A 21,053-nucleotide genomic window follows, 5' to 3' on the forward strand; every position below is an offset into this window, starting at 1 on the left:
TAATGGAAATTCAGAAGGAAAGGAACAGCCAAACAGGCAGAATTTTTATGAAAAGTACAGATCAAACACAAAATTATGCGCTTATATGGTTTGAACCTGCATCTTTATAAAATCTGTTTTCTTTCCTTTCCAGAAAAGAAGGGGGGGGGGGGGAACTACAAGAAATTTTGTTGATGCAGAAAGATTAATTTAGGGTGATCATGGTGGTCATTGATCCTTCAATTTTGTAATAAGATTAATACATGGATACCAGTGAATGTACTTCTGTTACATGGTACAGTAACAGACTGCTTCCTTTTGCTTTTGATTTTTTACCATACATTTTAAGTACTTGGTTCACTTTTAATGAATTAATATCAGCATCACCTGTCAAATACAGAAGATTACAAATAGGTTTCTCAAAAGATCAACTTACCCGGAACAATCTCATCTGATACAATACTCCTGGGAGTCCCTTTCATTCCATCTCTCCTTACAGGAGTGTAAACAAGCTCAATGCGTCTACCAACATCCTCAAGAGTCAAATCCAGAAACTCTGCCAACAAAACAATCTAGATAACAATAATCCCATATGATGATAGACTGTTTTTCATGAGATAATCTAGTTACCAACAAATGGAATAACTTACCATCTTCACTTAGTTTCTCCTTCACACTCCTACTTCTTACCCTAAACCATTCATGTGAACAACTTCCTCTCTCACTGAAATAAAGACAAAAATGGAAGAACTTCAGGTTCGGGTAAAATAAGGAAGCCGAGAGTTTAAGTTTACAGTTAAAGCCAAGAGTTCTGCACAATCCTCACCCTCCACTATATGTGGCAATGAAACTTAGCCGCTGTCCTTCCACTATGGACCCTTGAAATTCAAGCGATTGACAAGTTGGTGGTCCTGCATCATGAATCCACACATGAATAAAAACTTACATATTCTATTTTTCCTTTCTCAAGCTGGAAAACAAATAAACAACTATCAGCATATCAAACCTCAGAACTTATACAGTTTGGACTTTGGAGCACTTCTACACACCCTCCTTGGAAACTCATTCAGATAATGAATGAAGAAATTATCCCACCCATTTATAATTGAACACAAAATGAAATTCACGACCATAAATAAAAGCTTACCAGGTACAATGGGTCCAATTTGTTCTGAAACAACAGTGCGACCACGAGCCCAATCACTTCTGACAGGTTCACATGAAACAGAAATATAGAAGCCAATATCATCACTTGATAGCATATAGGATACTGTTGTGGCACCTTTAATTTCAGTCTGTGTTCCATCCGAACTAGTCTGCAACATAGTACACAACTTTACAAATGTAAATAATATCAAATAACAAAATTTTACTAGAAACCCATGCACTATTGTAGAGAAGATAAGGAAGGAAAGTAGTTTTCTAACATATAAGAAGGCATATTATTAACAGACATATTGCAGGAGAGGTTCCCTCCAAGACAAATGGGACAGACTGCCTCTGCGGGTGTTAATTTAACACCATATGGCTGCTCGGTTGGCACTGAAATTTGGCTGATCCTCTACAGTGTGTCAAATTCAGCCCATTGGCCCTATGCCATGTGGCAGAATAAAGGTTGGAGAAATTGTTAGGAAGTCAATTTTCGGAAAAACTTTGGATCATAGAAAATATGAGGGGAAGAGTCTAATACAAGGGCCATGAAACATACACATGGCCAATTCAAAGAGTAACCTGGATTAATTTTGATCGCCACTATCCAATGGTAAGAACAAACAAATCAGCCCTGGTGTAGCAGCAATCCAAGTCCCATAGAGAGAGGCTATCTCAAATGTCCATGGGAGTACTTCCCATATACTATTGATACTCTCCAATCAGTAAATATCAAATACAAAACAACAAAATGGATTCCTGATCATGTCTCTTTAGAAACCATAAGAAGAACAATTGTTATACAAAAAAAAAAAACTAAATATACCAGAAACCAACGGAAAACTGAATTCCCCTCTTCTCCTCCCCAATACTTTTTGTCAACATGCAATTTGGTCCCTTCAATGGCCTTTCCTACTATTTGTAGATAAAGCAGTCTTGGAGTACCTACTCATTGAGTTGTACACAACAAAGAAATAGTCAGCAACAAAAAAAAGAAAAAAAGTCAAAAGTCATTGTTTTAGCATAAAGTTAAGCTTTTATGAATCAAAACAACATGCAGGAAGAGAGTGACTCTGATGCAGCACCCATTCTAAGTCGGAACAATACTTTTGCATAAAGTTAAGCTTTTATGAATCAAAACAACATGCAGGAAGAGTGTGACTCTGATGCAGCATCCATTCTAAGTCAGAACAATACTTCTGTAAATAAAGGACTGCATGGAAGAGAACTCACTTTTACAACAGAACCTGTTAAATGAATACCCAATTCCCCCATCATGATGCTTTATTCAAAGAATAATGCTTTCATGGACCAAGGGGATTCACTTTGGCAGTAGAACCACCATTCATTAATGGCAACATCCAGTGTAAAGAGAGATACTCAGCTTCACCATCCATGTCCTTTATTCTATATGTGACATTCTCTCTCATACAAAAACGTATTGTAGTCTCCTGTTTCATGAAGTACTTTATTTGATCCACCACACATTTCAAAATACCCTACAGCAGCTTATCCAAAAAGTATACTCGGGGATGGTCCTTCCATGCACCTCCAAGCAAAATAGATGAAAATTTCTATATTGTTAAAGTTCCAAAAGAGATGGTTACAGTAATTACTTCTCATCCTTGTTTAGGCTCTCATGCTAAAAGTCTCATACTCTCATCCTATAAGACCCTAAATGCAGCTACACAATCAGAAGCATTAGAGTGGTAGACATACACAATAGACTTTGGAAACAAAAGCCCAAAAGGCCCAGCCCATTCTAAGCGCATGTCTCATACTCTCATCCTATAAGACCCTAAATGCAGCTACACAATCAGAAGCATTAGAGTGGTGGACAGACACAAGATAGACTTTGGAAACAAAAGTCCAAGAGGTCCAGCCCATTCTAATTTCTAAGCCATTGGAGACTAGAGTGGTGGACAGACACGATAGACTTTGGAAACAAAAGCCCAAGAGGTCCAGCCCATTCTAAGCCATTGGAGACTAGAGTGGTGGACAGACACGATAGGCTTTGGAAACAAAAGCCCAAGAGGTCCGTTCTATATCTCTTCTCTTTCTTCTCTCTTTCACCCTTTCTTTCTCTCCCCTGCTATACTTCAGTTCTATCTCCAATCATATAATTGAAATTTTGACTGATCATTAAAATTGCCTAGTCCCCACCCAACTTGAAACCTACTGAAGAACTCACATGCACTTTCACAGTCCCCCCACCCCTTCTTTGGAAAACAAACACTTTGCAGTTCCAATAATGCATAGCATCACAAACTGCAATAATATTTGTCAAATAATAGGGAAATGTAATCACCAGGACGAACATGCTCCTGCCCCAAGGAGGTCCTTGGTTCACCAACAATCCCATCGTCACGTACAGGAGTGCATCTGAATGAAACAAACTTGCCAATAGCATCTTTTGTTATACGATACTGAAGAAGCCCTGATGCCTCAGGTATTAAGGTACCTGAATCAGTTTCAACCTGCACAAAAGAAGAAGTTGGAAGTTGGAACCAAGATAACAATGCAACATTAAGATAAAAACCATATCAGATATTGATTGTGATTCACACGAGTCCAGTATGTGGTCAAGGACTCGTTTTTAGTATAGATACAAATGACAAATTATTTGATTTTCCAAGTTAAAAGAAAGAAATTCCTGACGTCTTACATTTTATTTTTTATAATATATTCAAGCAAAACTTCCCATATAAACCATTCCACAATGTTTATTTCCTGAATACTAGCATCATCCCAATATGACTGAAGAGCATAGAAGTGAGAATGCTGCTATTGGGGATAGCAGTATTGGTCAATCAGCCAGGTTGCTTTCAAAACTTTATCATGAAATATCATTCAGAGAGGCTGAGAGAGCAAAAGGCAAATATATGGGATTCAGTAATTAAACAGTTCAGAGACATGAACATCACTGAAAACAGAAGAAGCCAGAAATCCTGTCTGTAAGCAGCAAGTCTCTATGTGCATATCTGCTCTTGTATAGTAAGTAGATCTTTTTTATAAATGAAAATCTGTATTCAGGTATAACATAGTAAAAAGAGAAAACCTCAATAAAACAACAACTCTCAGCCCCTACAAAACTGATTTCAATACCCTCAGCAGAAGTTTGTACCTCGTGAAGATACCAATTGTAGAGACTTTTGCCTTCATGACCCCCTATATATCCATAGGATGCAGTCAGCATTTCACCCTCACAATAATCACCAGTGACAGAGAGAAAATTCAGGCTCGGGGGAAGAGCTGCAATTAAGGATAAAACCTATCAGTACCATAAAAAATACACAATTGTATGATAAACGGAGTTTACATAGTGGAAGAGCTGAAAATAACAATTGTATGCCAAATGAAACTTGAGTAAAAAAGGGTAATTGGAGACAAGAAATCTCTCTCAGTCAGACACTGTCAATACCTGTAACCTACTTAGATGCAGGATAGAAGAATGAGCCACTAACGCTATTCATGGCTTAAGAAAAGAGCAACAAAGATGATGATGAAGAAGAATATGGTTACACCACTAGAAGTTGCAACAGTCAAAAGGACCAATCTACTTACTCTCAACTGCTTTTTCAGAAATAACATATGCTGGATCACCAGATTCACCATCTGGGGCCATGGGGGTAAACTTTGCAACAATATAATAGCCAACAGCTCCCAAAGGTATACGAAAAGCCTATAAAAAGGTAGAAGCCTTGTTGACATAATGCATAAAGAAGACAAGCACCAGACAAGTGCTGTGAATATAGGAATAATAAATAAGAGAAGTTGAATCTTCACCTTGGCTATTTTGGACGTGCTTACAGCTTCGAGACCATTCTCACCATCCAACTTTGAAGAATTTGTTTTAAACCACTGGACTCTACTTGATCCTTCAGTACCTCCAGTGACAGTAGCAGTTACAGTAACCTTATTCCCCTCCCTTGTATCTCCAATTATCTTCAGATTAGTGACTTTTGGCGGTGCTGGAATTTGGATCAAGACGAACACAAAAAGAGAAAGATAATTAACAGTGTGCTAACAATAATACTATTAGAATGCAACTTAGATGTTATAAGTGAAAATTTTCAGAATGATCAAAAAAACTCGAAAACCAAGACCATTTTTTAAGCAACATAAGCATGCACAAATCCAGAGGATATTGAACAATCATGAAGCAAGCTTATTCCTGTATCAAGAAATCAATGAGCATAATACTACAAGTGGAAAGAGGATAAACAATTGCCTGAAACAGGTAAAAATTTGTGGAGGCTATTTCCTTCCACAATTAGGAGGAAGCATTCATTCACACCAATAAGTGTATACAGAGCATGTAAATAAAGCATTCAATCTTGTGTGCAGTAAGACCAGCCATACTTCACCCTTGAAAATAGATAGGATGAACCATAGAAATTTTGAAGATACGTAGATGTGAGGGAAAAGCACTACTGAATTTCAAGGGCTTACTTGGAGAGATTAAAAGAATGCAGTAAGTACTGAGTTTGTATTTGATATAACAGTTTAAAGACATTCTACTCAAAAACAATATAATTGTTGACAATCAGAAGTACTTTAAGACATCAGACACATCATAGTCAGAAGTATTATAAGACATCAGATGCATCAGAGTGCACCACCCATCATTCGATAATAACTTCCAGAAAAAAAAAATGTCGCATGAAATTTTGGTCATCATTAGAGCAAATAATACACTAAGCCAAGTACCTTTCTTTACAATCTGAGTGACAACTGATACAGATTTCCCTTCCTGCCCTGTGAAAAAGAATTTGAAGAAATAGGAACACAACAACATAAAAATTAAGCACAGTTGTGGTCCAAAAATGTTATTGAAAATTGGATTCCCAATCATCACAGGAGAATTAGTTTACCCTCAAAGTTGATGGGTATATATACAAAAGCCAAGCGTCGGCCCACATGCTCTTTGGTCAAGGTATACTCAGCAGTCCCAGTGGATACCAGTGCAAAATCACTGCAGGGAGTCATAGAGAAAATTTCCGTTGTCAAAGACAAAGAAGAGAGGGGGAGCAGCTACATTTAGGAACAGATTGAAGAACTGACAAGCTGATTCACGGTAAAACTAGAAACATAATAATGCGAAACAGTTAATAATAAACTTGCAGGAATGGTTGTTCTTATGACTAATTCTTTAATTGTGGACAAAGGATCAAACTTAAGATGAACCAATTTATCTAGAAACGCATGAAACTATTTCTTACCCTTTTTTCACCTTAAAGGGAAGCATGTTAAATAGTTAAGGCAGGCTTCGAAGTTTGAACCCAAGTATATGGTATCAAATGTTAACATATTTAAAAACTTTAGCTGACAAGAAGTCCAAAAATCTTATACCAGTAAGAGTTAAGAAATTTAATTTACAGAAGCAGAAGCTACCACAGGACATTACAAATGCAGTAATACAACAGACAGATCATGAAAAAGTACAAAATCCAGGAGCCAAACATGAAATGTTCTGGCCACATATTACTCCCAACCCCTCAAGAAAAGCTAATCAGCAATATTCTATAGATACTAGAATACTGTCTAAATTCAAAGAATTGTCGGAGTTAACAAATCACAATTCCAATTTTTAATAATTATATCAGTCACTAACAACAAAAGAGCCACTCTTGAGAAAGCTACATCCGGGGCAACAGAATATGCATCTTAAATAACCCATCAATAACCTTAGTTAGAAACTGGAACTCTACCTATTAAGTGACACCACCCATAAACGACAAGATTGACACCTTACAATGAAGAAAAGTTTTACAGGTATCCAGAAAATATTGAACACCCCTCCCCCTCAAAAAAAAAGTAGATCTTTGGTTCTGATAATACTATCACAGGCAAACCACAACTTCAGAAAGCTCAACATAGACACATCCATACATTGTATTTCATACATTAAGGAAAATGTTTCTTAGGTATTTGATTCACGTATACAATATTTGACGCACATGCTCAAAACAAGCAAACATGCATGAAAAATAGAATGAATTGCACGTAAGTAAGCTCAGGAGAAGTATGATGAAAGTTTTGTCTTGTGTTAGACACAATGATAGATCACAAATACTTTCTAACTTCACAAAATTGAGCACCATTGTCACAGATTGCTGCATAGAAGTGAAGTAGCAAAAGGAAATGCTTAAGCATATAATAGTCAGGAAAGACAAGGGGGAACAAAAAAAAAAAAAACTACAAACCTACTATCATTGCTCTCTCGTAACCACTCAAACTTGCTGGGACCTTCCCTTCCTCCAAAGTATTCCCCAACCCCTCTTATAGTATTTCCTTCAACAGCTTCTCCAAGAATCCGTACATTATTGACTGATGGAGCAGCTGCAAATCATACAAAAATCAAAACTATCAGTAGCCAATAATGAGGCTGCTCACGGTTCAAAAGATTAAAAACAAAAAAAAAAGAAAAAAAAAAAGGGTACAACAAGAGACAGAAAGAACCTATCCGAAAAAAATATACCAAGAGGAAAAATAAAAAGAAACAAGCAAAAACTCACATGATCCTTAATAACAATATAAAAAAACTTAAATAAAATAACAATTATTCAAGTTTGGGGTGGCATGGCCATGTTCAACGGAGGCCTTTGGATGCTCCAGTACAGAGGAGTGCTTTGATTCAGATTGAAGGAACTAAAAGAACAAGGGACAGACCTAAAATGGCACTAGGAGAAATGGTGAGGAAAGACACGCATAGCTTAGGCCTTGTATCAAGTATGATCTCGAATAGAGATGATTGGAGGGAAAGGATCCATGTAGCCGACCCCATTTATTTGGGATAAGGCTGAGTTGTTGTTGTTTGATATTGAGTAAAATAATAATTACAACAATAATGATGATGATTATGATTAGGACAGGCACCAGTAAAGAGAAATTTCTAGGCCTTCTGGACAACGAACCAACTCTTTACCTATTCTATGTTTCCAAAGCCGGACCAGAAGGACAATGGACAGAGTTAGATTGGAACTGCCCTCTTTTTCAGTCAGTCTAGACATAGAACCATTCAGGACTAAAACCAGAATCAAACCATCTGGTTCACTTCGACAGTTTCCTCGGGTAAAGATTATGTTAAGCTGCGCCTATAGAAACTGAAAGCAGTACCTCCCACTAGAGCAGAAAAGCATCAACCATTGTGCCAATTAGTGCTCCTCTTGTTTAATGCTTTCCTATCTTTTCTTTATCTCATTTTTTTTTTTTTTCCAAGTTGTAATTTTTTAATTCACTCTTGAATTACATTTGACCGGTCAAAACCAAACCCTGGCTCCTTTTCAGTTCAATGCCTAAACCAGTTTTAAAAACTGACTACCACACAGCTGGTGCTCAGATACTGTGAAAAAATTTACCTTTAATTCATGCATTAAGTGCTAGCTAAAAAAAAAAGTACAACATGAGGCACAGTCAATAGGTTGATTTTGTTCAAATTCCATACAGATGATGATAACAAATTACCAATGATTGATATTGGCTTCAAGACTTGACATATGGCCAATCCACATAGTCCCCAACCTATCCAATGGTTAGAATTTCTACATCATTCCCCCATAGTTTTGACTGGTGAAACTTGAAAGTATAAAGGCATGAAGGGAACCCACTAGATGACAGGCCATCCACTTGAGAAGGACAAAGAAATTTTAAACATAGATACTCCAAGGGGTGCTCTATCCATCCAACAACAGGATCGGCAATATCAGCACATCTAGAGATACCTCTCTAAGGATGCTGACATAGAGAAGAAATTATGGCGATGATCAACCCACCCAACTGTAGGATCAGCCACCTCGGCCCACCTAGAGACATCTTTGTAGAGTGCTTACCTAGAGAACCTTTTGCCATGACAGACGAGAATAATGAGAACAAGGAAAATAAGAAGAAGGTATTTTACCAACTATTTCTTTTGGTGTGGCCCAATCCTTCTATAGAGAATATGTTTGTCCTCTCACAAGCATTTCTTTTTAGTAAGTTTATAAGAGGTCGTCGCTTGGTTTGATGGAATCACTCTGCCGAATTTATAAAAATAAGACACAAACATACACACACACACACAAAGGAGGAGGAGGAGAAGAACCTGCTTTTACAAAATCAGTTATTGCATATTGAGGCTCCCCTTTAGCACCTTCTTCTGTTACTGGTGTGTACATGAACACCAAACTTGAATCAATGTCATCTATGGTTAATTGATACTCTTCATCTTCAGCACCAACAATTACAACAGGACTGCTATTCCATCTTCTCCTTAACCAACTGGAAGATAATTAGAGAAAACAACTTTAAACATTATTGACAACAGAAGCAGAGTCATATCATTTCCTCAAGAAACTTTTCATTTCTGATAAATAGTCTATAGAAAGTCATCTTGATAGAATCCAAACAGCAGAGAAAATCTTGCAAGTGAGAAATCACAGAAAAAGCATGCTTAACAAAACTCACCTAGCAACACCCTTTCCAGGAGTGCCACCACACCATGCAACCTCAGCATAGCCCTTTATCACATTTCCCTCCACAAGCTCACCATGTACACTCAAGTTCAAAACCTTTGGATATCCAGTTCCTTCGCAAGACAACAGACGCAGGTAATAGTACATGAGATTGATGGGAGATATCATGTAGAAAAATAAATATTAAAAATTCTCCAGCATTTGAGCAGACATTAGAAAGTTACTACTTTAATCTGTAATCAGGAAAGCCTAGACAAAAAACAACAATTTAGCTGGCCATATTCAATCAACAAGCAGTTTTAATTTACAACTATAACTTTTAATTTGGCTTTATGTGTAAACTTAAATCAATTAGAAGGCATCTCAACAATTGAAATCTGGCTGATTTCTGCATAAAGATTCAGTCTTTTCTAAGTTTTCTTGAAATCCTACTCACTCAAGGATTTCTTAGAAACTCGATACCCAACCATCAGAACCTGCTCAAATTTCATACCTAGCAATCGGTTGGAAGACTGTGTCCTTCTAAGGAGTCAAAATCTGATCTTGACTAGTGGTTTGACTTTTCCCAGATAAACTTGGACTTCTAGTATGTGATCTTATTTTGTCGCTGATCGTTGAATTCTTTATGACATTAGACTTCTATTGAAGTGCTGAAAGTCGAGATTCCATACTGTTCTTCATACCTGAGTTTTCCTTGTCCAAGTGGGAATTCTATGATCTGCATAATCTAACTGTCGGATCCACTCCAAATATGATTTTATTTTCTTCTATACTAATATTGCATTTGACCAAAAAATTGGTTGTTCCTGATTCTCTGATTGCTATTCTGGTCATCTCTGGTTTTCTGGAATGTAACGCTCGTAGAAACCCATCACTGAATGGGACAGAATGGAGTTCTCCCTTTTTCCTAGTGTTCTCTTGCTGCTTCATGGTCCTTTTTTAATCACTTTTACTGCTCGGTAGTTCCACTGCAGGTACTTTCAGACCTTTCCTGGGCTCCAAAGGAAGCACCATAGTAAGCACTACGTCTCTCTCATTATCCAGTATTTCACCCTTGACCCCTTCTTATGAAGTCGCACTGGGAGCTAGTGCTTGCTATCCCAAAGCCCATGGATCCTATCCGAAATCTTTGATGCTTCTTGTTCTCTTATTAAAGGCCTATTGTTGTAGGCCCTGGAATCAACTATTACACGCAGCAATTATATGGTCTGCATATGGTAGGATATGGTGTGGAAGAATCTGCTAATACTTTACGATCCATTTCCTCTTCTATATAAGCGAAAAGACTTTGGAAGATTGTAATTACACCAAAATTTATTATCCACTAGTATATAAGTTTTATGATCTTCATAATCTAAATTCCAGAGAAGAGAGTAACACAAAATTTTAAAATATATATATATATATTCTTGAAGAAAAATAGTATATTCTATTATTTTTTCAGAATCATATTCTTCATTTTTAACTTCCCCCCCCCCCAATCCCCCCAAAACATAACAAAGATCACAGATCAGAAACATCAATACAAGTAAATAACTTGGTTCAGCGAAGTAAAAACTGAGCCATTACTAGTGTCGAGAAATACGTTACTGCACTAGTTTAGCACTGCCACAATTACAACAAAATGTTTATATGCAGTTCAACACAACTCTTGCACAAACATGAATGTACAACTATAATATGCAACCCGATGAATGCAAGACCATCGGAATGCTAAAGCTATCACTCAATCTTGAGACATTTCAATCATTTTAACTAGCACATAGATGCAAACAGTAAGTATACCAGGGGAAACTGGTGAAGATACAGCAAAAATAGGAGGGTACTCAATCTCCGCCAAGACAGGAGTGCATTCAACCTTCAAAAACTTGTCAATATCCTCGTGCTTTGGCCAGTACACCTGGTTATCAACCAGTTTCTAGGATTAGTTAACATCTCAATAAGCATACCAAATTGTTAGAAGTCTAGAATACAGTAACATGTAGCAGGGATTCTTTACCTCCCCAACTGCATCAGCGATAGCCACAAAATTAGTGGGAGTTCTTCCTCCTATAAACCATTGGTACTTCAGAACTAACTCAGAATCAGTGCTTAAGGTGTGGTCTTTCACAAAAATGAAGTGGCAGCGACAAACATCTTCTTCAAATGGTTGATCAACAGAAGCTTCCTTGAGCAAGTAACCAGGAGGCAAATGATCCTTCCATTGTTCGACAAGAAACCGAAATGTCGAATCTGTAAAAGAGCCCGATAAATTAAAAATCAAAACACTTCCAGATAAATGAAATACCATAAAAGTCTATGTTGCTAGTGGGAGAAAACCAAGAAACAAGAGAGTACAAGGAACAGCACCAATCCAAGAGAGAAAAATCAAGCCAGAAATAAAACCACAATGTGACAACCAAGGTCACTCTTTGCTTACTGTCGCATGGCTCAAGATGAATGGTTCTACTTTGGCTTATGTTGAGATGTGTTACCCGATATTATAAGGGTATTTTTGGTATTTTATTTATGTACTTTTGAACAAGGGTAGAATTGTAATTTGGGCTGTGACACTGTTCACGTGGACAGTGTCGTGAACAGTGTTTCCCTTTGTAATCTCTTTTATTATTATTATTATCATAAATAGAGAGCTTGACTGATCTCATTGATCATTCAAGCCATTCAAGAAATTCCTGTTTTATTAACATGGCATCAGAGCCAAATACACTCTGATCTAGGTTTTCAAAACCCACCTCCCTCCCTTCGATTTTTTTTCTCCTTCCCTCCATCGAGCTTCTTCCTTCTTCTTTCTTCCTTTCTTTTGGTTCTTCTTCTCCCATCAGGGCAGCACTACGGAGGTGATCGTAATGATCTAGCTGCTGCCCCAACATACCTCCTTTTTTATGCCTCTTTTTTGGATCGAGTGGAGCTGAAGAACTGTCTGCGATTTGAAGATTCCTATTTTTTTTGGAGATCAGGCCTCTACATCTGTTTCGGCTACATCTTCTATTGTGGGATCTTTATTTGATATTGTTCTCAGCCCCTATTCACTTCATCAGATTGGTTGAAGACCCCAGCCCCCTATCGATCTCTCTTCTCAGGGTTTTTTTTCAAAACCCTGCCATTAATCGATCTTGGGGTTGGGCTGCTGGTTCCTGCTGCATTTGATTGGCACCCTTGCTGCCTTCATTCGACATCATTCCCAGCCTACATATCTGAGATTTTTGCTTCAATACAGCCCTCTTTTATTGGGGGCCGATTCCAGAATTTTTTTTTGGATGTTTTTTGGCTGTTTGCTGCTTCATTGAAGATTGGTTACCTGCTGCAATGACTGGTTCTGATTCTTCTTCGGCCTCTTCTGGCATTGATGGCCAGCCCCGGACTGATTTTCTTCCCCTTGCTGCCCCAATCAAACTTGATGGCTCTAACTACCTGAAGTGGTCTCGGTCTACCTATTTGACAGTAGCTGGTTGTGGCCTCACTGGCCATCTTCTTGGGACAACAACTAAACCAGTGGAAGAGGGTTCTCAACTCAACCAGTGGTTATCTAATGATGCGATGGTGATGTCCTACTTGATCCATTCTATGCAAAGGGATATCTCAGACAATTTTCTTCTACTGGACACAGCCCATACTATCTGGAATGGTGCCAAAGAGACTTATGGTCGCACGGGGAATGATGCACAGGTCTATGAGATTAGAAAGAAGGCTAATGCTACTACCCAACAAGAGCTCTCTGTCTCCAAATACTATGCTGCCCTCAAGAACATGTGGCAGCAATTGGATCATTACTCCAACTATCAGCCCTCTACTGCTACTGATCTGGCTGCCTATCGCAAACACGTTGACAAAATACGTGTCTATGATTTTTTGGCTGGACTAAATATGGAGTTTGATCCTATTTGGGTGCAAGTACTTGAGCAGTCCCCTTTTCCATCCCTAGAGCAGGCCTTTGCCTTAGTTCATAATGAGGAATCTTGCCGGGCTGCTATGTTGCATTCCTCTACTGTTGATCGATCCGCCTTGCAAGTTGCTTCCAGTACTCCTCCTCTTACCACTACTGATGGTGGTACTGCTGTCCCTAAAGGTCCTGTCAAGTGTGAACACTGCAACAGGCTCTATCATACTACGGCGCAATGTTGGAAGCTCCATGGGAAGCCTGCTGATTTTGAGGAAAAGAAAGCCCGTGGGAAGTTTAAGCCCAAGGCTCATATGGCTGATTCTCCTACTACTGTTGCTGCTGCTCCTTCATCTGACATTGGGCTTAATCAGCATGAGCTCCTAGCTTTCCGTCGCATGCTACAGGCCTCTTCCGCTGCCTCCACTACGGCATCTGCACCTGCTGCTCCTCCTGGTTCTAATTTTGCCTCAGGTACTCCAGTCAGTAGTCTGTGTGCATCGGCTGTATCCAGTCCTTGGATTATAGATTCCGGTGCCACTAACCACATGACTGGCTCCTCTCATTTATTTTATCTTTATTCTCTATCTTCTGGCAAAGACAGTGTTCGAGTAGCTAATGGTTCCCTTTCTCCTATTAATGGGAAGGGTTCCATACGCTGCTCACCTACCCTTTCATTAAAATCTGTTTTGCATGTTCCATCCTTTTCTACCAACCTTCTCTCTATTAGTAGTCTAACTAGAGATCTAAACTGCAAACTGACTTTTTTCCCTTCTCATTGTGTCATACAAGATCTGGAGACGGGACGCACGATTGGGGGTGGTAAGATGCAGGGTGGTCTCTACTTGACCCAGGTCAGCCTTCTACTTTGCATTCGGCTTCCTCTACAGCTCATCATTTACAGTCCACCTCGTCCCCTGACCTTCATCTCTGGCACTGTCGACTTGGTCATCCATCACTTAGTACTTTGTCTCTTTTGTTTCTGCACTTGATTAAGCATTGTAATAGGAATGAGTTTTTATGTGAGGCTTGTGTTTTGGCCAAACAGACTCGTTCCAGTTATTCTTCATTAAATAAAAGAAGTGAGTCTCCTTTTGCTTTGGTTCATTCTGATGTGTGGGGCCCTGCCCATTGTACTTCCCTTTCTGGTCATCGATGGTTTGTCTCGTTTATTGATTGTTATACTCGTGCCACCTTGGTGTACATAATGAGCCATAAAAGTGAGGTCTTCCGCTTTTTTCAGTTATTTCATGGTATGGTTCAGACCCAATTCAATGCCACCTTACGCATTTTACGCAGTGATAATGGCAGAGAGTACATGGAGGGTTAGTTCCAACTTTATTTGGCTGCACATGGTATTGTCCATCAGACCAGCTGTGTTGACACACCTGCCCAGAATGGGGTTGCTGAAAGGAAAAATAGACATCTCCTTGAGGTAGCTCGGGCCATTATGTTTGCACGGCAGGTTCCTTCTCACTACTGGGGTGATGCCATTCTTACCGCTGCTTATCTCATCAACCGTGTGCCTACCCGTGTCCTTGATGGTCGTTCCCCCGTTGATCTCCTCCAGAGTTCCTCCTCCTTTGTGGTTCCCCCCAAAGTTTTTGGTTGTGCTTGCTATGTCCGCAATCATCATCCTCATGGGAAATTTGATCCACAGAGCATTCGATGAATTCTTCTGGGCTATTCTGCAACCCAGAAAGGATACAAGTGTTACCATCCACCTTCTCGTCGTACTTTTGTCTCCATGGATATTGTCTTCCATGAGTCCTTGTCATATTATTCCCAGACACCTCTTCAGGGGGAGCAGGATCAGGGTTTTGAAGATGTGTCTGCTATTCTTCCGACTTCTATTCAGGGGGAGCCCTCTATAACTTCAACTCCTACAGTGGCTCCTATTCAGGGGAAGCGTAGACCAGTCAGTCAAATCCCTGTTGATAAGGTATATACCCGGGAGCGCACAGGACAAGTGGAGACTACCACCACCACCATACCACCTCCACAATTGTCTGCACTTGATCCAGATCCAGACCCTGCTACATCATCTGGTAAGGATCCTTCCCTTGACTTATCTATCGCTGTTCGTAAAGGCGTTAGGTCATGCACCCAACACCCCATCTCCAATGTTGTTTCCTATGGTGTTTTATCTCCTTCCTATCGTGCATTTGTTTCTTCTTGTTCCTCTGTTTCTATTCCTCAGAAATGGCAGGAGGCGATTGCAGATCCAAAGTGGAAAGCAGCCATGATGGAAGAAATGACGGCCTTACTTAAAAATAAGGCATGGGAGCTAGTTGTTCTTCCTTCGGGTAAGAAACCAGTCGGGTGCAAATGGGTATTTGTTGTCAAGTAGAAACCAGATGGAACAGTAGACAGATATAAAGCCACGCTTGTAGCCAGAGGCTTCACTCAAACTTATGGGATCGACTACCAGGAGACATTTGCCCCTGTTGCGAAGTTAAACACTGTCCGGGTCTTACTGTCTTGTGCTATCAACTTTGGCTGGGACCTACAGCAATTGGATGTAAAAAATGCATTTCTTCATCAGGAGTTGGAAGAGGAGGTTTATATAGATGTTCCTCCGGGTTTTTCCTCTAACAAGACCCATGGGAAAGTTTGTACGCTCAAAAGGGCACTTTATGGGTTGAAGCAATCTCCACGGGCATGGTTTGGTAGGTTTCATAAAGCCATGGTCTCCTGTGGATACAAACAGAGTAATGCTAATCACACTCTATTCATCAAGCGAAAGGGAGAAAAGGTCACTCTTCTCATAGTTTATGTTGATGACATAATTGTGACTAGTAATGATACAGATGAAGTTTCTCACCTGAAGGCTTTCTTGGGACGGGAATTTGACATAAAAGATCGAGGACAGCTAAGATATTTTCTTGGGATTGAAGTTGCCCATTCTCCAAATGGCATCTTTCTCTCCCAGAGAAAGTATGTTCTAGATTTACTATCAGAGACTGGTTTGCTTGGTTGTCATCCTTGTGACACTCCCTTGGAAGCTACTACCCGTCTATAAGAGAAGGATGGTGAACCTGTTGATAAGGGCAGATATCAACGATTAGTGGGCAAGCTGATTTATCTCTCCCACACCAGACCAGATATTACCATTGCTGTGAGTCTTGTGAGCCAGTTCATACATGATCCTTATTCCACTCACATGGCTGCTGTTCTTCGTATTCTCCATTACTTGAAGTCAGCTTCAGGAAAGTGGATCCTTTTGTCTCCTCGTGACCATCTTCGCATTAAGGCTTACACAGATGCTGACTGGGGTGGTCACCCTGACAGGAAATCTACCTCCGGCTATTGTACTTTTGTTGGAGGAAATCTGGTCACATGGCGGAGTAAAAAGCAAAATGTTGTGGCAAGATCTAGTGCTGAAGCTGAATTCCGTGCTATGGCCCAGGGCATATGTGAGTTACTGTGGCTTCAGAGTTTACTCCTTGATATCCGTGGTTCTGTTCATCTTCCAATGATGTTGTACTGTGACAACAAAGCAGCAATTAGCATTGCCCACAATCCAGTGCAGCATGACCGTACCAAACATGTGAAGTTAGAGAGTGGGCAGATTTATATCCCTTTTGTGAAGTCTGGAGATCAACTGGCTAATGTCTTCACCAAAGGGTTGAGTGGGAAGTTGTTTTATCCTAGTCTAATCAAGTTGAGCATGTGTGATATCTATGCCCCAACTTGAGGGGGAGTGTTGAGATGTGTTACCTGATATTATAAGGGTATTTTTGGTATTTTATTTATGCTTTATTTATGTACTTTTGAACAAGGGTAGAATTGTAATTTGGGCTGTGACACTGTTCACGTGAACAGTGTTGTGAACAGTATTTCCCTTTGTAATCTCTTTTATTATTATTATTATAAATAGAGAGCTTGACTGATCTCATTGATCATTCAAGCCATTCACGAAATTCCTGTTTTGTTAACATTTGGGGTTAGGGGGCACGCCTCATGAAATAAGGGACATATCTTTCTTGACCAAACATTTCTTGTGGTGATTCCGTGATTGTTGCCATGGCATGCCTCATGAGATAAGAGCCATATACCTTCATGGCCAAAAATACTTTGGAGTGATTGTTGCCACATTCTAAGGGAGTACCTTTCGGGCAAATTGAGAGTGTAGAAGGAAAAAACTTTGTGGGAAAAACAGATGGCATCTTAGACCATCCATGATGTTTCCTCTCAGACCGGATATTGGTAACGAGATTAGCAATAGAATTATCCATCGAATGCAGAAGCTGCCCAAGAATGCGGGCATCAACAGTATCCCATGTAGTATCATCAGCAGGCTTCACCTTTGTGAGGTGATCTTGCTGTTCACGACCAGCCAAAACCAGATGCACAATTTTCTTTCATTGCTGAAAATTTGCAGCCCCTGTAAGTTTCTTCTCTGTGATCCAATGAGAGGATGAGGATACAACCTCAGTCATCATATTCTTTCTGTCAACCATGGAAACAAGTAAAGCAGAAAACAATCAACAAATAATCGATTGTCAAAAGAACCCTGACAAAAAACCCTTATTTCACAACTTCTAACAATTCATATACCTTCATGTCCAAAAAATACTTTGCAGTGATTGTTGCCACATTCTAAGGGAAGGCCTTTTCGGCAAATTGAGAGAATAGAAGGAAAAAAAATTAGTGTGAAAAACAGATGGCATCTTAGATCATCCATGATGTTTCCTCTCCGACCGGATATTGGTCCTAAGATCTGTGGATCTACCCAAGGAGATTTTGGAAATAATTCCACGTGCACATTATAGGTCTGAATTCTTCTATGTTATTCATGCATAAATCCATATATTGATGCGTATACACATTCAAATGTGCACAGAAGCGAAACCCTCCATTTCCAAGTCTTTGATTTTGGCAAAAAAATGCTATAGAAGTTCAGGGGATATAGTCTGAAGAGGTTCCTGAGTTGCATGCAGCAGAAACTCCACAAACTGCTATGTTAAATACCCATCCTGCCAAATACTCATCCTCCATAGTTTTGTCTCAAACCAATAAAAATTCAATATTGAATTACAGGCCTAACATCCACTAAATACGATTCTTATAAATGCCAGACCACTGGCATCTCTCATGAAGACATGAACTTCTATGTACTCATGCAAAATTCTCCTCAAATTTAGCTAATGATCAATTAGCATTTCACTTGCCCAAACCAAACCATATTTTTCTTAATATAAAAAAACTGAAAATTTGTGACAGAGAGTAGGAAATATAAATATTGCATACGTATGGAGAAAAGCATCCCTCATGGTATGAAGCAGGTACAGAAGTCAAAAAGGTAGCAGGTGCAATATTGCAATTGTCTCCATAGTTGTCAAGGCACCTAGGCAAACCAAGACGATCGAGGGGGTAAAAAACCAAGGCGACATCAGAAAAGAAGGTGAGAGAGAGGTGCCTGGACGCCTTGACAAGTATGATTGTCCCACAGGATAGACCTCCAATTCACTCAACATTAGATTTAGAGGATACCAAAGAAAATGTTCAAAGAAACTGCCCAGTCCATCGACATGAAGTCAAGGAAAAGTGAAAACACAAGGTTTTTATGAGTAGTCAGACGAGAGTTTAAATTCCATTACTGATTCCACAGAATTCCTGACATTCAACAACAGGAATCCAGGCGCAAGTTTTAATGATGTAGCACAGCCTAGGGTTATGGACTTAAGGATTTTCTAAAAGTAAACTACAAAGGAAAAGTGGCAGTGAGTAGCTCGCATCAGATTAAATAAGGTCTTTAGATATAGAAGAGAACAGGAAAAGAAGAAGAAATAAGCACTGTTATGGGACCATGAACAATATATGTGAACAGTAACTCTGAGAATAAGAAAGGAAGAGAATAATAATAGAAATCGATAAAAGGAGGAAGGAGACCAGAGAAGATACTTCCCAGCCATAAACAACTATTCAAAAGCAGTCAAACCACTCAAGGAAACTAGGAAAATAAATTTTATTCAATCACCTCGTATATCAGTATATGCAGAGCGTAGAGTACTATGCTTATATTTAACTCTCAAAATCTGACTCCCACTGGGACTAGAATCTGCCTAATTCTAATGCAACTCAAACCACTACTTATTTGACCAATAATAGACTGAAAAGAGCATAAAAAACCTCTTGAACTGACTAGAAATTAAAGATTAAACAACCTATTAGACTCCTGATGCTAATAGGAAAAGACTAGAAGTTCATGCACTCCCCTTGTACTAAACTTCTGTCTGTATAATTGAGCCCATTACAACCAAAAACATAAAAAACAAAGACCCATAACCACCGACTCTAAAACAACAACTATGCTTGATGTGTGACACCATTATTTTAACTCTTGGCATTTCGGATCGGATTGGATTGACAGGATTCACTGCTATGGATACCAGGATCCATCAATACCGATCCAGTAGCAAAAATTGAACTGGATCAACCAGGGTTATCTAGGATGGAGAAGGTACGGGTTACTGTTACAATTTTTTTTTTAAACCCGAATATTATTGTTATTGTTACAGTTAAGGGGAAAACAAAGTGAATGGAAAATGCTGCAATGTCAGCGCCAGAAGGAAAAATAAAAAATGCAACCCGAATAACAAAGGTGTATAAAACTCACCAGCAACAAGCTCTGGGCGACAAAACTCCCACCCCTCCCTGATGCATAAAGCAGTGTGAGCAGGATATCTCTTGGCGATTTCAACCTCTTCACTAGAAAGATCTGCATGTGTTTTTTTCCAAATTGAAATACACTATGAGAAAATTTACTTACAACTCACAAAAGAGGTATAGGGTGAATATATGCTCCTGAATTTATGAAAATAAGCTTGACAAAAAACATAAAAGAAAAAACTGAAATAGAAAACAAAAGTTGCCTTGAGAAAAAAGTCCACTTGTAAACAATGAAGCAAAATACATATGCACAGCCAAGCATAGCAAGATTACCTCTATCATTGAATTTCTTCAAGGTAGGGCCAACAAGTAATATTGAAGCCGCTTCCAAGTGAGACATCTCAAGAATAGGATTTTCCTCCACCCTTAAATGCTGCAGATCATGTTAATACTGATTAAGGATTTTGACCAATCTTCTAACAAAAGGTTATATTATTTGATCCTGTATGATATCTATCTAGTCTGATGTCTTGAATAAATGAAAAAGGAGGATTCCTTTGGAATAGTTCTACAGATCAGACATGTCATATGGCCCAAGTTACATTCATAAACCCTCTTCCAAGTAAAATATCATCTCTACGATGAGGATTTCACAAGAAGAGTGCAATTCAACGTTTTAAATGATGTCATAACACATTAATAACAAAAACATCTCTCCATAATAATCTGACTATTTCTTTCACCACAGGTTTTTGAACTTCCCTACAGAACCCATAAATAAATAACATCAGACCAGGCTCACAATTGGGGGGGAAAAACAATAGATTGATAATATAACTGCTTTTCACCCTTCAGGTTTGCCAAGTAGCCAACTCATTGATGAAGTTAGTGAGCCAAAGGGTATGCCAGGTGGCATAAAAACAAATCTAGTATAGGCAGCTCCAAATGTCAGTCATATATGCATCACATAGGGCTACAGG

General features: G+C 39.1%; 1 protein-coding gene across 1 annotated transcript in view; it reads right to left on the reverse strand.

Annotated features, from left to right (window-relative positions):
- LOC122652351 (187-kDa microtubule-associated protein AIR9) overlaps positions 1–21,053 on the reverse strand; it is a 56,462-nt gene that overhangs the window by 27,762 nt on the left and 7,647 nt on the right. Inside the window, exons 9-26 of the mRNA XM_043846065.1 lie at positions 20,407–20,506; positions 20,081–20,182; positions 11,581–11,813; positions 11,367–11,481; positions 9,574–9,694; positions 9,212–9,387; positions 7,335–7,470; positions 6,003–6,103; positions 5,839–5,886; positions 4,915–5,099; positions 4,693–4,810; positions 4,253–4,380; positions 3,437–3,605; positions 1,955–2,073; positions 1,127–1,295; positions 806–890; positions 630–703; positions 416–535 (exon numbers count right to left, since the gene is read on the reverse strand). Coding sequence (XP_043702000.1) covers positions 416–535; positions 630–703; positions 806–890; positions 1,127–1,295; positions 1,955–2,073; positions 3,437–3,605; positions 4,253–4,380; positions 4,693–4,810; positions 4,915–5,099; positions 5,839–5,886; positions 6,003–6,103; positions 7,335–7,470; positions 9,212–9,387; positions 9,574–9,694; positions 11,367–11,481; positions 11,581–11,813; positions 20,081–20,182; positions 20,407–20,506 — 2,299 coding nt within the window. The remainder of the gene's footprint in view (positions 1–415; positions 536–629; positions 704–805; positions 891–1,126; positions 1,296–1,954; positions 2,074–3,436; positions 3,606–4,252; positions 4,381–4,692; positions 4,811–4,914; positions 5,100–5,838; positions 5,887–6,002; positions 6,104–7,334; positions 7,471–9,211; positions 9,388–9,573; positions 9,695–11,366; positions 11,482–11,580; positions 11,814–20,080; positions 20,183–20,406; positions 20,507–21,053) is intronic.

The sequence above is a fragment of the Telopea speciosissima genome, chromosome 2, assembly GCF_018873765.1.
Source record: "Telopea speciosissima isolate NSW1024214 ecotype Mountain lineage chromosome 2, Tspe_v1, whole genome shotgun sequence".
NCBI lineage: Eukaryota > Viridiplantae > Streptophyta > Magnoliopsida > Proteales > Proteaceae > Telopea > Telopea speciosissima.